General features: G+C 36.9%; 1 protein-coding gene across 2 annotated transcripts in view; it reads left to right on the top strand.

The window, feature by feature from the left end:
* Window positions 1-15,900, top strand: part of MAGI3 (membrane associated guanylate kinase, WW and PDZ domain containing 3) — a 280,854-nt gene that overhangs the window by 241,574 nt on the left and 23,380 nt on the right. For both annotated transcript variants that reach the window (XM_011933140.1, XM_011933141.1), the window contains exons 13-16: window positions 2,351-2,442; window positions 4,137-4,329; window positions 6,937-7,125; window positions 12,454-12,639. In XM_011933140.1, coding sequence (XP_011788530.1) covers window positions 2,351-2,442; window positions 4,137-4,329; window positions 6,937-7,125; window positions 12,454-12,639 — 660 coding nt within the window. The remainder of the gene's footprint in view (window positions 1-2,350; window positions 2,443-4,136; window positions 4,330-6,936; window positions 7,126-12,453; window positions 12,640-15,900) is intronic.

Raw genomic sequence — 15,900 nt, 5'->3', positions numbered from 1 at the left:
ACTAGGTAACTAGAATACAGAGATAAATAGGTTACATAGGACCTACACCCAAAAATATTTTAGAACTAAATGGAAAAAGGCAAATATGTAATCAAACAGTATACAAATAAGTACACGTAATAAGCCTAACAGGTACAGTGATAGAAAGATGAAATGGATAGATTGGGATCCAAAGAAGGAATACTCAGTTTTATCAGCGTGGGCAGTAGGAAGTGTCAGGAAAAGCTTCATACTAGAAGCAAAGCCAAGTCATCAGGGATGAAAAAGAGTCTATCAGGAAGATAAAAGGGAAAGACAGAAGGAATAGCACGGGCACACTGGTCTTGCATGACTTGGGTTCTGCAAGTAATTCGCTTTTGCTGGGTGCAGTTGGCAAGGAAAGTCACAGAGGAGAGCAGGAACAGATTGAGAAAGGCCAGTGATGCCCCTCAAAGGGAGCTGGAGTTGGTCATATAAATAACAGAGAACCACAGAATGCCTTTAACTATAAGGAAGACATAGTTTTGTGTTTTAGAAAGGTTTCTCTGGCAGGAGTGTGAAGGATGAATCAGAGGTGAATGCAATTTGAGGAAGGGTGTGCAATTTGAAGAGGAAACTAAAGAGTTGACTCCTTAAAGGAGTACAGCTGAGAGATAAAAAGAGAGACCACATAAGGCAGAAATTCATGCATGTTCCTACTAATTCACTTACTAATGATAAATCTTTGTTCCAAAGTAAAATTGCAGATTTAAGTAGGTATAATTTTTTTAAATTTGTTTGTTCTTAGAAATAGACGTAAATCTACTTTGGAAAAGATATGTACAAGTGGAATATATGTGTAATTGACTTAATGCTTATTTAATTAATTGCAGAACTACATCTTGATAATCCCAATCCATATTCAGAAAGATGAAAACCTGTTGTATGCATAGCAAAGCAATCATTTCAATTAGCATAACTATGTAGAATCCCTTTCTTCATACTTTCCATTCGTAGCCTGATACATTGTTAATACTGGTATAAACTCTGCAGTCCCATCAGGCTTCACCCATAAAATAAGTGAGTTGAACTCATGACTCTTTTTTTTTTCTGAGACAGAGTCTTGCTCTGTCACCCGGAGCTGGAGTGCAGTGGCAAGATCTTGGCTCACTGCAACCTCTGCCTCCTAGGTTCAAGCAATTCTCCTACCTCAGCCTCCTGAGTAGCTGGGACTACAGGTGTGCACCAGCCCGCCTGGCTAATTTTTGCATTTTTAGTAGAGACGGGGTTTTACCATGTTGGTGAAGCTGGTCTCAAACTCTTGACCTCGTGATCCACCTGCCTCGGCTTCCCAAAGTGGACTCTTTTAATCTCTAAAGTTCTACAATTTTAATAGGAAGTATATATCAAAAGATATTGCTTCTATAGAATATTATCAGGAATTGACTAATCTCACTTTTTATATAGTTCCCTGACATGTTTATTTCTTTTCTCTTTATAGTAAATACTTCTTACCTATAAATAACGTTAATATTTTCCCAACGAAAAAATTTTAGTCATGAAATAGATTTTTGTGACTTAATATTCTTTTTTTTTTTTTTGAGATGGAGTCTCGCTCTGTTGCCCAAGCTGGAATGCAGTGGCACTATCTCGGTTCACTGCAACCTCCGCCTCCCAGGTTCAAGCAATCTTCCTGCTTAATATTCTAAGGCATACAACCTACCCTTTCAGGGTAGGATAGTATGGGTTAGGAGATTAGACCCTGGAAATCAACCTGGATTTAAATCTTAGCTTCACCACTTGCTGTGTGACAATGGCCAACTTACTTAGATCCTGTTTTCCCACCTAGAAAACAGGGCTAATAATAAATGTTAGTTCTTAATTATTTTCATTTAAAATGCTATCATTTTGCAAAACCAGGCTAGGTAAGTAGTTCATATGGAGTACTTTTCTGAGAGAAAGGTATCAGCTTGAGAGCAGGAATAAGGTATTTTATAGGCACTCTTTTCCTAGGATTTAATGTACCTTACCCAAGTGTTAAGTTAGGTCATTTGCACCTGTCAAATATCAAACTCAAGTTTGATCATTCTGAATTCAACATTGTTATATTGATTGGACAGCATTAGAAGTTAATGACAGTGTAATACTGAGTATATGGAAGTGAGAGTAAATGCTTCTAAACAGTCTTGATACAGTTTTGCTTAGAGCTCAAAACAAGGATTTATAGTTGAATTGTGTGTGTGTGTGTGTTACACTCCTGTGCAAATTTTCACATATTAAAAAGTTCTGAGATTATAGTTTATTGTCTTACTCTGTAATATCCTACTATTGAACTTTGTTTTTAGTCCTTTTAAAATACATCAGAATATTTATATTTTCTGATTTTCCTTAGCACCAAACACCAAAGATTTGGATGTTTTTCTTCGAAAACAAGAGTCAGGGTTTGGCTTCAGGGTGCTAGGAGGAGATGGACCTGACCAGTCTGTAAGTGTCACTTCTTTGGAACATGGCTGTTTCCTGTTCAAACGTTTTGAGTGGTGATTTGGTGGATTATGGTGTGTTTTGTTTTGTGTTTTAAGTTTTTTTTTCTCTAACAGTTTCATTAATATGAGGAAGAACTGCATTTCTATTAGTATCATAGTCCCTCAGTTATTGGGGTGTAGCTGAGGCTAAAAACTGTGAGTAAAAACTGAATATGTCAGCTGCAAATTAGACAGTGATTAATTCATTTACTTCTCTGTGTGAATAATTACATAAAGCTTATTTTAAGTTTGTATTTTCCTTTGCCCTCATTAAACAGAGTCTAAGACATTTTCCTTCTCTAAGAAACCTATAATCCCATGTCCTCTTTCCCACTATTACTTCTGATGAATGCTCCATAAATGGTTGGCATGAGCCTGTGTATATTGTTTCACCTCATCTTATTAATAGGTTGGCATTTTCATGCTCAGTACTTTGCATGTCATTTCATCTGTTACTTTGAAACTAGAAGAATATAAAATAATTAATATTTTTGTCCAGAGACATAAGGGTTGTATTTGCAAAGCATCTGAAGTCTAGGATTTTGTTTACATATGATTCTCACATAAACTTGTTTTAGAGAACAAATGTAGTGGGTTTTGTTTCTAAGTTTTGCTCTTGGTTTGAATAACAAAGAAGTAATGTGTTCTATAGAATTTTTAAGAACATATTTGCATTTTCTTTTATATAATATCAAAAAAGACTATATTATGGTTGGAAGTTAGGTGAAGAACAGTGATCTTTAAAAATTACAGACTTCTTATTTCTGAATAGAACATTTGATTTATATAGTATAAATTTGTTCTAATTGGTCATATTGGTAACAGTTACAACAGTCATTGGAGACACATAAAGCTTAAGGCAGGTTGCCCTATGTAGAACAAATAGTAGATACTTTAATTGTTCTTGGTGGTATTTGTATTTTTGTTTTATTGCTTCCTATTTTGTTGATACTCATAATGTTCACTTAGACATTTTAAGAATTTGTCTCAAACAACTTAGAAGAAACCTTTCTTTTCTCTTGAATGTCAGATTTTAGCAGCTCTGAAACTAGCCCAAACATTCAGAATTGCCTAATTAATAGGATTCTAATGCTGGTGAGCAAAGTGAACCAGATTTGTTCACTTAGATACAAGTGAGCTTCAGGCCACTCTGTTCCCATTGAGATTTAGAAAGAAGAAATGTCTCTGTGCTGTGTGTATTGAACTTGTACTGTTAGTCTTACGTGATGGGAGTACCATTGAGAATGATCTCAGTTGCTGTGAACAGTATGTAGAAAATCTTGCCTGATGACATTGAACAGACTTTTAATAGCTACTATGCAGATTTCTATTTTCTGAGTTTTAGTGTTTTGTTTCATTGTAATGATGGGGATAATATATGGTGGTGCATTTTGAGTTATTGAACAACTTCGTATTTTCTATTTCCTTTGTACACAGCCCTGAGGATCTATAAGGGATTACATAATACAGTGTGGTTATTTGAAGTGCCATTTTGGAGAATGGGCACTTTCCCAGATAATACCGTTCTAAAATATGACTGTTTTCATAGTTGAACTGCAAAAATCTGTTGGTTTGCACAATGCTAAGTTAGGAATTCATTAACTCTTCAGCTAAACTTTACACTGTGGACCAAACTATACTTTGTTATCTTATCAGATATATATCGGGGCTATTATTCCCCTGGGAGCAGCTGAGAAAGATGGTCGGCTCCGTGCAGCTGATGAACTAATGTGCATTGATGGAATTCCTGTTAAAGGGAAATCACACAAACAAGTCTTGGACCTCATGACAACTGCTGCTCGAAATGGCCATGTGTTACTAACTGTCAGACGGAAGATCTTCTATGGAGGTATGTGAACTTGTTCCTGCTCTGGAAAGTTAAAAAAGAAACAAAGATACTAGTCTACCTCCTGTGTAGTTTTGTTATTTTATTACATTCATTAGTATCAGAGATAACTCATTTGGTGTGATCTGGGCCTCACTGTGGAAGGCCATGCAAAGACAAAAGGATTCAGAAATAATACTACTATAAAAAAATACATTTTGGGTTTCTATATTAAGATTATTTTCGTATATTGATGCATTTCGCAAATGTGGTATTATAGGTGGGAGTATTGATTTAAATCCGGTTTTGTTTTGTTTTGTTTTGTTTTGTTGAGGCAGAGTCTCACTCTGTCACCCAGGCTAGAGTGCAGTGGTATGAACTCAGCTCACTGCAGCCTCCACCTCCCAGGTTCAAGCGATTCTCCCGCCTCAGCCTCCTGAGTAGCATACCACCACATGGCTAATTTTTGTATTTTTAGCAGAGATGGGGTTTTACCACATTGGCTAGGCTGGTCTTGAACTCTTGACCTCAAATGATCCGCCCATCTCAGCCTCCCAAAGTGCTGGAATTACAGGCGTGAGCCACCATGCCTGGCCTAAATTTTTTTTTTTTTTAATAGCAAATAAAAAGTTATTTAGTCATACCAAGATATCCCACTAGCTGAATGTACAAAGATTTTTGGATCCCAATGAAATCTGAACTACTAAAGGAAAGTGGGATGTTTCTACTTGGGAAGTTTTAGTATAATTTAACATTTATTGAGTGCTTACTATGTCATAGACGCATGAATTATTTTATTTAATCTTCACAACTTTATGAGGTCATTGTCTAGTTCTATGACTACTCAGAGAAAGGTTGAGAAACAAATAACTGGTAAGAGGTAGGGCCTGGATTAAAACTTGCAGTTTAATTCAGAGATCAGGGTTTAAACTATAACATTAGGATATGAATATCTCTTATAGTTTCTCATCAGTAGCTTTATGAATAATTAGGAAGTCTTATAAGTGAATTCTTGCCACTTTAAAATTAGAAAAATACAACTCTGTAGCACAAGAATATAAGCCTCATGAAGCTATGTTTTTTTATTTGTTTAGTTATCTCCTGTATCCTCAGCACCTAGAAGAGTGCCTGTCTGGTACAAAGTGGACAATAATAAATTGTTAATTGGATGAATATTTACCTCACTCTTAAAAATGAGGCACTGTATTTTTTATTGCAACATTCAAAGTAAAGGCCTGCCTCCTTTGGTAAATACCAGCCTTTTAGAGATGCATACAGATTTTGTAATGCAGTACTGCCTCAATTTGGTTGTGTTGGAGGCCAGATGTAACTACTTACAGTAAAATTGTGATGTTATACAACCTACAAATTGGCTCTTCCCTGGAAAGAATCATGAAGAAATTTCATAGTAGTGTGGTATTGTTGGAGACATTTTAGCTAATACATTCTAACCATGCATTTTGAAAAAAAAGAAAAAGAAAAAAACATACTCTTAAAACCATGTGAATTTTCAGCCAAAAAGAGACCTTATAAATATGTACACGACTGCAGTGTGTTGTGGTTATTATTAACGATGGTTTGTACTAAATGATGGAAAAAAAATGTCCTTTTTAAAGAATCAATTAGGACTTTGCCATTCTCAAGTTCTGATAAAAGAGCAGAAAAAGGTGTAGGTTAATTGGCCATTTATCAGGAATTTCATATGACCCTGTCTGTGCCTAGAAGTGTTTGCTGTTCATGTGGACAGCTTGTTATGTGTCCCAGCAAGTTGGGGGGTGAGGGTTGGGGAGGTGGAAGGCTGAGAACTGTTAATGGTGAACTCATCTTATATCATCACTCAGGAAGCTGCAATTGCAAAACACATCATCATATGCTACAAATGCTGTACAGGTAGCAAACTGTTACAATGGGGCAACATTTCTGCCCTGATGCTTTAACCTCTAAGACAGACATCAATGAGTATCAGTCACTGAACTGAATTATATTTATAATTGATTTTAAAAGGAAGTTCATTGTGTCATTCCTCATTATGTGTTTTGTTAAAATTATTGGTCCATGTTATAAACCTTGATGGAACTAGAACAGTTTTAAGAAGAATTTTTTACTATCAAATCTCACAGAAGCTTTTAAAAGCTTCCTTTAAAATGAGATCACAAGGTCAGGAGTTCAAGACCAGCCTGGCCAATATGATGAAACCCCATCTCTGCTAAAAATACAAAACTTAGCCGGACATGATAGTGGGCCCCTGTAATCCTGCCTGCTCGGAAGGCTGAGGCAGGAGAATTGCCTGAACCCCGGAGGCAGAGGTTGCAGTGAGCCGAGATCGCGCCACTGTACTCCAGCCTGGGTGACAGAGCAAGACTCCATCTCGGGGAGGGGGGAAAGAAAAACGACAACTTGAGATTGTATGTATTTTTCAGTAATCCACTCTGAGTATCTGGGAAGTCGGATGGACTGTTGTTGCCTAAATCTGCACTCAGATTACACCCGAAGCTCACATGTGGGGCTGCTTTTCTATTCTTTATGTTATTAGAAACTGAATTTTTCTGTGAGGGGCTTAGCATAAAAACACTTTAGTCACCAGAAATTATGATGTTCCAGAAATATCAAAACTGATCATGTTTATTATAGAAAAACAACCTGAGGATGACAGCTCTCAGGCCTTCATTTCAACACAGAATGGATCTCCCCGCCTGAACCGGGCAGAGGTCGCAGCCAGGCCTGCACCCCAGGAGCCCTATGATGTTGTCTTGCAACGAAAGGAAAATGAAGGATTTGGCTTTGTCATCCTCACTTCCAAAAACAAACCACCTCCAGGAGGTAAGGGATATTGTATCTTACTGTCTCTCCCTGCAAGTCCAGTTTTCTGAGGCTCCCACTGGAGTTTATGAAATAATTAGGAACTATGTATAAAATGCCTTAGGTACTTATCTTTTTAAGAATGGTGAATACTTTCCTTATTTTCAAAATCAGGTAATCTGAACCAAACCTTCTAGGCTTCAGGTTTATCTATTATCTCACATTCTATAAAATATTTACTAAGTCTCAGTAGCTCCATTTGCATCAAGGTTATACTGAAGATAATATGTAATAGATATGGATTTAATGAAAGGTATAATGCTGACTTTTAAAAAAATGGGGGCGCATGTTCTCACTCATAGGTGGGAATTGAACATTGAGAACACTTGGACACAGGAAGGGGAACATCACACACCGGGGCCTGTCGTAGTGTGGGGGGAAGGGGGGAGGGATAGCATTAGGAGATACACATGATGTAAAGGACGAGTTAATGGCTGCAGCACACCAGCATGGCACACGTATACATATGTAACAAACCTGCATGTTGTGCACGTGTGCCCTAGAACTTAAAGTATAACAAAAAAATAAAAATTAAAAAATGGGGGCATAGGTTTTGAAAATTAGGATAAATCGTGTATATAGAAAAGAATTAAAGACTAGAAGCAATTGAGAACAAGCAAAGCAGATTAATAGAAAAATCTTGACCCAAATATGTCTTTGATATTTAATGTTATTATTTAATAATAATTGCTGTAGTACAGCTATAAATTACTCTTATTGAATAAGAGGCATACTTTTTATAAATGTTTCATTGAAAGGTAAAAATTTTGTTAACAATTAGAAAATGAATCTAAATATCTTGAACCGAATTTAACAGAGTATTCTAATCCAGAAGATGAATGTATTTATATCAGTTCCATGATCAAAGGAGGAATTACATCTGATATATTCAGGGCTGTTACGATTCAGCAAATGAAATATTTGTCTTGATGTTTCTATAAAATAATAATTTTTAATATAATTATAAAATCCAGTTGAATATGAGAACCCAGCCCCAAGTCAAATAATAAAAATCTCTGACTACATGAAAATGTGCCCTTGCCTTTACAAGTCAGTTTGATTATATTTTGAATAGTGAGATCCTTTTAGACCAAGTGGTTGCTAAAACCTTAGTTTAAAAAAAAGAAAACAGTTTTAGGAAAGTGTTGTGAGCCAAAGCAATTTGCAAAAATCTTGCTAAAATTAATGGAAGTGTATAAGGGAAAAAGAGTCCATGACATGGATGAGTTATTGCTATAGTATTAGGTCACTGCTCACTGATACTAGTTTCCATTTTCCCAAAGCAGTTGCCATGGAAACACTTGGAACTGGAACTGTCACGGATGCTGTGAGGATGATAATATGGCCTGTGTCAGAAAAATGAAAGGAAAGCAGCTTTTAGGTGGTTTTCATGTTATGTCATTGGAATCAGTATTTCCAAAAACAGATAACCATTTAGGATAATGATATTGTCATTCTCGTAACATATGATAACCCCAGGCATTCAGATGAACAAAAACAGTGAAAGAGTATTACTCTAGTAGACAGATGCTAATCACTTTCTGTATTGAAGATATTCCCTTTCTAGCACTACAGAAATTTGGGGAGAGTCTGATGTTCACCATAAAACTAAGCTATATAGAGAAATTCAGTAAAATAAGTTTCACTGCTTAAATATGTTTGAGCATATTTTTACATTTGTTTATATTTAAAATTTGTTATATTAAATTTCAATAATATTAAAATGTAATTGAGTATTAAATTTAAGTATTAAAATTTAATTAAGTATTTTTGTATATATTGGTAAATTTTTAAAAATTTAAAAATCTTTAAGTAGTTTTATATTTCCTTGTTTCAATCATTTTTTACTATTTTGATGGTTTTACCTATGGAGCTACTTCATCTCTGTATATGATAGTGTCATTAAGTGTTGAGTTTTGTAATCCAACAAACTTGGATTCAAGTCCTGCTTATATCTTTTAATAGCTGTCTGATCTTGGGCAACTTATTTTCCCTCCAAGAGCTCCAGTTTCTTCCGTAAAATGAGGATGATAGAGACACTCCCTGTCTCACGAATGTGAGGATTAAAGGAGACAGGGTATGTGAAGCCCTTAGCCAAGGCCTTCAGTAAATGTTAGCTGCTATTGCTTGTTGCAGCTTTTGCTGCCGTTGCTATCATCATTATTATTTAGAAAATTGTAACCGTCTCTTAACTTTTCTTTTAAAAAAACTTTTAAAAGTTCGTCAATACTTAATAATGAGATAGGAAAGAAAGCCCAATTAAAATGTAAGATTGAGGCAGCAGCTCACGTGTGGCAGGAAATGAGTAATCGCAACTCATTAATTATCAGGCTGAGTGGTAAATTAGGCTCAGGTTGTTGATGAATTTTATGTAAAGTACTTGAGATTCTCAGTCCTGGTGTAAAACCAGAATTGATAATTTCACTGAAATGCTAGTTAATAATCTCATAAAATGTTAAGGCCTGAGAGTATTCTTGTTGGAATTTTATTTTTCACATATAGACAGAAAAGGGGTCCTGGGGAAAGCTCAAATGAGGAGCTTTCACTCACAGAGACTGAATACTTGCTGCAAGCTGTATGATAGAGAAGATTTGGTTCAGAAAGGAGTTAGCACAGGTGGAAAGGCAGGAAACCTGTCTGTCAGAATACATCATTCTTTTCTTTTTTTTTTTTTTTTCTTTGAGACAGTCTTTCTCTGTTTCCCAGGCTGGAGTGGAGTGGTGCGATCTCAGTTCACTGCAACCTCTGCCTCCCAGGTTCAAGTGATTCTCGTGCGTTAGCCTCCTGATTAGCTGGGATTACAGGCATGTGCCAACACACCTGGCTAATGTTTTTTGTATTTTTAGTAGAGACAGGGTTTTGCCATGTTGGCCAGGCTGGTCTCGAACTCCCGCTTGGCCTCCAGAGTGCTGGGATTATAGGCGTGAGCCACTGTGCCTGGCCAGATCATTCTTTATGGACCTTGTCTCAGGTAATTTCTGATGACGTATGTCTCAAGAAGAGTTCCTAGTAGCATCTGTGGTACCAGTTATGGAATTCTGAGTTTCTCTACTGTTGACTTTTTCAAAGATCAGGGATCCAGGTCCAGCATCCTCACAATTTGTCTAAGTGCTGAATGAATGGAATATTTAGAAAAGGCCTCTATTTAAGATTAAAAAGACGTGGCTAGTTTTTGCTTTACCAGTACTTCAGAGCTTTTAGTGTTATTCCTTCTTATCATACAGTTTTCAGTTCCGGTTGCAAAGGATTTCTTTGAAAAGGGAGCATTTCCAGTTACTGTTCTTTGTTTTCCTGAAAAGAAATGTTTTAAGAGCACTAAAGTGATCTCAGGATCTGGACAAGCCAGGCTATGAGACAGATTTAGGCCAAAGATGAATGAAGATGGATAAGTTGGCTTTATGGCAAATGCCTGTAGACTTTGCGTATCAACAAAAATAAGGCAGGACTGAAGGCTTTTCCCTAGCTATGTGAACTCTAAAGGGTTACCTTGAACAGTTTCCCAGTCCGTTTAGAAAATGTTCAGAAGTTACCTTTCTACTGGTCTGTTTGCTGTTTTTAACTGTTCTAGTGATACTGCTATAAATACTAAGACAGTAACAGTCTGACTACTTTTACCTTCCCTGATCCAGATAACCAGCCCTTTAGGAAGTTGTATACCACCACCATGCATCAATTCTTTTTACCACATTGCTCACAGGCTGAGAAAGGGGACCACTAAGATTTCAGAAATTAATTCTATTTAATGCTTTCCCAAGTCTGAACAGACTCCTTTTAGTGAGCCAAGGAACTGAATGGTTTTCTTAGGGGATCTAGAAAGAACACTATGTTTAAGTAAATCTTTTGTAAAAAGGAGAATAACTGAGATACTGATTTAGAAGGTCACCACAGGGCCACCATATGACCTGCCATGTGTTTCTGGTGTGCCACCTGTTGTAGAATTAGTGAATCAACTCATAATGCCTGGCATGCGACATGGCCCTTTCTGCACTGGCATTTCTCTAATTACGTTGTTTGTAAGGAAAATAGAATAATAAGTGCTTGACATAATTCAGAGCTAAAAGGCACTTCCTTCCAACAGACTTACTCTATTTTAAGATAAAATCTCCCACTGTGTATTCCTAGAAGAGCCAGGGCACTGTCTGTAGAGAAATAAATTATCATCAAGAATAACTTTTCTAGTCCAAACGAAGGTCTATTAAAATGTCCCTTACATACTCCTAGATATGATTCAGACATACTAGTAAGGAGCGGGTTTTACTATGGAAATTAAACATCATTCACAGTGCCATTCAAAAATATGAAGTATCCCTATTCAAATCAGTCAGTAGGCAGCAGGAGCCCACATATCTGATAAGTTTAAAGTTTATTGACCTAGGCTAGGAAATTCTCAGAGGACATAGAAGGAACATTTGTTTCCTAATACAAATGCTGCCAGTTGCATGGTGGAAAATATTTTGTTTGACAAGATTTCCTGAATATATGAGAACTCATTTCAAGCTATAATTATAGCAGAATGTGTTAATAGTTAGTCCAGGAAGGCCCTTAGCCAGAGATACAGTAGAGCTGCACAGAGCATCTTTGCAATTGTATTAGACTCAGCTTTGTGTATTTGGTTTAGAATTTGATCCATGAGTCAAGTAGTCTTAACACTTAACATTTAATGTTCCAATTCCACTCAGCTTTTCAAATTTTAAAAAGAGCCAAAGGCATAAATAAGAGGAATTAATTTACCTGTGGAATTAAGTATGATTCATTTTGTCAGTCATTTCACTGTACCTGAATTTCTGACCAATAACTACTGAGTGCTAAACCTGAGTTTGACCTGCATTTATTTGCAAGGTTCCTTATGGGAGCAAGTGCCCCTTGAACAGAAGCAAAGATTATCTTATCGTAGCAGTTTTTAAAATAGCTAAAAACTTGATGCAGCTTAAATGATCAACGATAAACAATGAGACATCTGATCAGTCAGGTGGTATCAGTGAGATTAATAACTCTTAAACAGAACAATTAGGATGATAATGTACAAATTAGAAAAAGGTTTCTGGTAGGTAGAAGATAGCAAAGAGGTTTATATACTATGATTACAACGGTGTAAAGAGTATGTATGTGGGCAAAATACTTGCGTTTGGATGGGATGATGACGTGTGGTACTTTTCTGTTATGTTTTTAAACATTTTTCTTTGATGTTATGTTGAATTTTTAAATGATGACGATTAGAAATCTACACTAGCAGAAATCTAAAATAATTGAAAAACCTGGTTTTTTGTTTTTTTGTTTTTTTTCCCATAGTTATTCCTCATAAAATTGGCCGAGTCATAGAAGGAAGTCCAGCTGACCGCTGTGGAAAACTGAAAGTTGGAGATCATATCTCTGCAGTGAATGGGCAGTCCATTGTTGAACTGTCTCATGATAACATTGTTCAGCTGATCAAAGATGCTGGTGTCACCGTCACACTAACGGTCATTGCTGAAGAAGGTAAGGAGCCAGTAGACCCGCCTGCCCCAAGCTGATCTGAGAGGCGCAAAACCTGTGGGAGGCAGTGGCCTCCTCCAGCACTGCCAGAATCACTGCAGGGATAGAACTGTGTGTGCACTCTGGAGTCTCATTCTTCGCCTTTTCCGTTTAATGAACTTAAAGGACAACTTATTATAAAATTGTCAGCAGCTCAAGAAAAATAATCCAGCTAGTGAGTGTGGACCATTTATTTATGCGCTAGAGAAGCAAGCACCCAGAAGTGAAAGAGACTGGTAATACTTTTCAGATCTTATTTTCTTAAAATAATGTCTTAAGTCTTGGCTTGAGTGAGAGAAAATCCTTTAAACAGTTCAAAGAAAGTCACTGTTAATATCAAGTCTTTTATGTCAGGCCAATGCCACCGTGTGCCTTTCGTTGGGGGCAGGGCTTTGTTGTGGGCAGCCGCTTTGTAAACAGGGTAAAAGAGTGTGTGGGAATGGCTAGTAAGTGGGGCATAAAACACATACTGGCAGCCCTGGAGTCTTACAAACATGTTTACTGTCTTGCCTTGCTGTAAAGCTGCCTTTTGATCATTAAGAATTTCTAATTAGGAACCATCTTTAACCAGTTCATATTCTTTGTGAATTACAACATAACCACTATGTAATGCTCTCATTTTTCCTGATTTTGCAAAACAAGAAGCCAAAAACAGAATTATGAAGAGTCAGTCTTTGATGTTAAAATTCCTCATACTATAATGTGTATTCATGTTCCCTTTTCCCCCATGACACTCTAATCTAGTTGGTTTCCAAGTCTTTTATACTTCCTGGTTCTACCTTTTGTTTCTGTTCCTACCATACCATTCTCATCCATTTATTTCTAAGGTATTACATAAATCTGTTCAAGATGCTGTAGAGGGTATTTCTGCGTGGACCTGAATTGACTTTACTGCTCCCTTAGGTCCTGTCGAATTCTGGGCAGGATTCCAAGATGCTGTGACATCCCTGCCTTTGTTCTTTCCCTTCTCCATTCCGTTCCTACCCTCTTCTCAGACTCTGCTGATTCTTTTTTAAAGTAATCCCTTGTAGAAGCTCCACTGCTTCCCCACTCTCTGCCCAGAAAGTGTTCTGCGATTTTGCTCTCAGCCTGCCTTTTAAATGTACTTCTCAGTATTCTCTCCACACCCTCTCTGAGCTGGGCCTCACTGGCCTCTGTGTACATGGCCTCCACCTGACCCCAACTCCCATAGCACCTCCTATCTCTGCACTTCATTGGACATCATTCTTACATAACTATATCCCTGTTTAAATGGTCTGCTCTTTGTAAACAAAAAAACATATTGGTTGACTATGATACTAGATGCTCAGCATTTTTTTTTTTTTTTTTTTGAGACAGGGTCTCGCTCTGTTGCCCAGGCTAGAGTGCAGTAGCACAGTTGTGGCTCACTGCAGTTTCATCCTCCTGGGCTCAAGTGATCCTCTTACCTCAGTATCCTGAGTAGCTAGAGGACTACATAATTTTTAATTTCTTTTTTTTTTGAGATGGGGTCTCACTGTGTTGCCTAGTCTGGTCTCGAACTCCTGGGCTCAAGTGATCTTCCTGCCTTAGCCTCCCACAGTGCTCGTATTACAGGGGTGAGCCACTGTGCCTTGCCAGCAAATATGTTTTGAATGAAGGATGAGTAAACGAATGAGTGAACAAAGTAAAAGTTAGGAGATTTTAGTTCTGAGGGCTTCTATCCCATTACCTAAGCAGAGGCGATTTAAACCCAATAAAAGAAGTAAGGCTTTTGACAAAGGTCACAGATACCTATTAGCTAGTTATATGACAAAAAAGCTACTTAATATTTCTAATCTTCACTTTTTTAACTGTAGAATTGGAGTAGTAATATCTATTTCAGGATCATCATCAGAGGTTAAAGGTGGAAATATACAGAAACTGCATAAATACCTTAGGGTGCTCATCTAGTATGATTATTTTACCTGCATGACTGGCTCCCTCATTCAGGTCTCTGTTTAAATCTCACTTGCCAAGGAAATAATAATAGTATTTAATAAGGGTGTACTATGTGACAGACACTGTCCTAAATGCTTTATGTATATTAACTAATACAATAATCCTAGGCAGGCACTATGGTTTTCCAATTCTCATAGATGAGGAGACTGAGTCACAGAGCAGTTAGATGAATTGCCTGTGGTTAAAAAATGTTCTAAATGCTTACTCTCAATATCTATGCATCTCGTCTATGAACCACACTTTGGGTAGCCTTGGGATAGATTGTTAGAGAAAAAAACTACTTCTTTCTCCAGTAACTTTTCCCCCAAAAATTACTGTTTACTGTTGATGGTGTTTTCTCTGAGAGATTATCCAAGATCATTCATAATTTTTCTTAGAATGAAAGTTCCCTTTCACATTCTGGCCCAAACACTTGTGGACTGACACTTGAGATTTCCTGTATATCATCAGCTCGTGTTCAGAGGAAAGAGAGAAGGGTGGAGGGAAGCTCCCTAGCAGATATATACTTAAAGTATATTTCATATGCAGCCACAGCTTCTTAAAATACAGTCACATTTTATATGTTAAATCACATTGCAGTGATCACACATTATTTTATTATACTCTAGGTTTTTTTAAACTATGAAAACATTCAGAATCTCTTATTTTTCTTAGGAAAAAACAGAAAATCTTCCTTCTGTCTATAAAGATTTCATTCATGGAGTTTGCAAGCCTTCCAGGTTTCTCATAAAATTCAGTATAAAATCTATCAACTGCACTAAAGAGTCAAATGAATATTTATAACTCTAAAGCTATTTTCAGAAACCACACATTCAGATCAATACCTCAGGGCAGCAGAGCTTCCCATCTGGTACTTCTCCCCTTCTCTCCATCAGCCATTCCCCATTAACAGGTAAAAGACAGTTACCTAGAAAAAGAACAACTCTTGGTCCCTCCATCCTTTTTATCCTCCTTTGCTAGATGCTGTTTAATATTTGTGCCTATGTTGCCAAGGAAATTGTAAGGCAAGTGTCATATTTCATAAAAGACTTCCAAACTGTAGCCAGGACTTGAGACTATTCTCTATCATACGGCATTCCCCACAACACTACCGCCTCTTCCTCCGCCATGGTATCTTGTTTTTAAATATGGAACATAAATTTACTATGTCTGATAGTTTCTGCTTACTATAAAAAATATATATATATAATTTTTCAAAATTAATTTCTAATTTTTTGTCAGGTCTTGTTAATTTTAAGAGTGAACATGACTTACCAAAGGCTACCA

Source organism: Colobus angolensis, unplaced genomic scaffold (assembly GCF_000951035.1).
Source record: "Colobus angolensis palliatus isolate OR3802 unplaced genomic scaffold, Cang.pa_1.0 Scaffold124, whole genome shotgun sequence".
Lineage (NCBI taxonomy): Eukaryota > Metazoa > Chordata > Mammalia > Primates > Cercopithecidae > Colobus > Colobus angolensis.
This window is presented reverse-complemented; position numbering and strand designations above follow the sequence as displayed.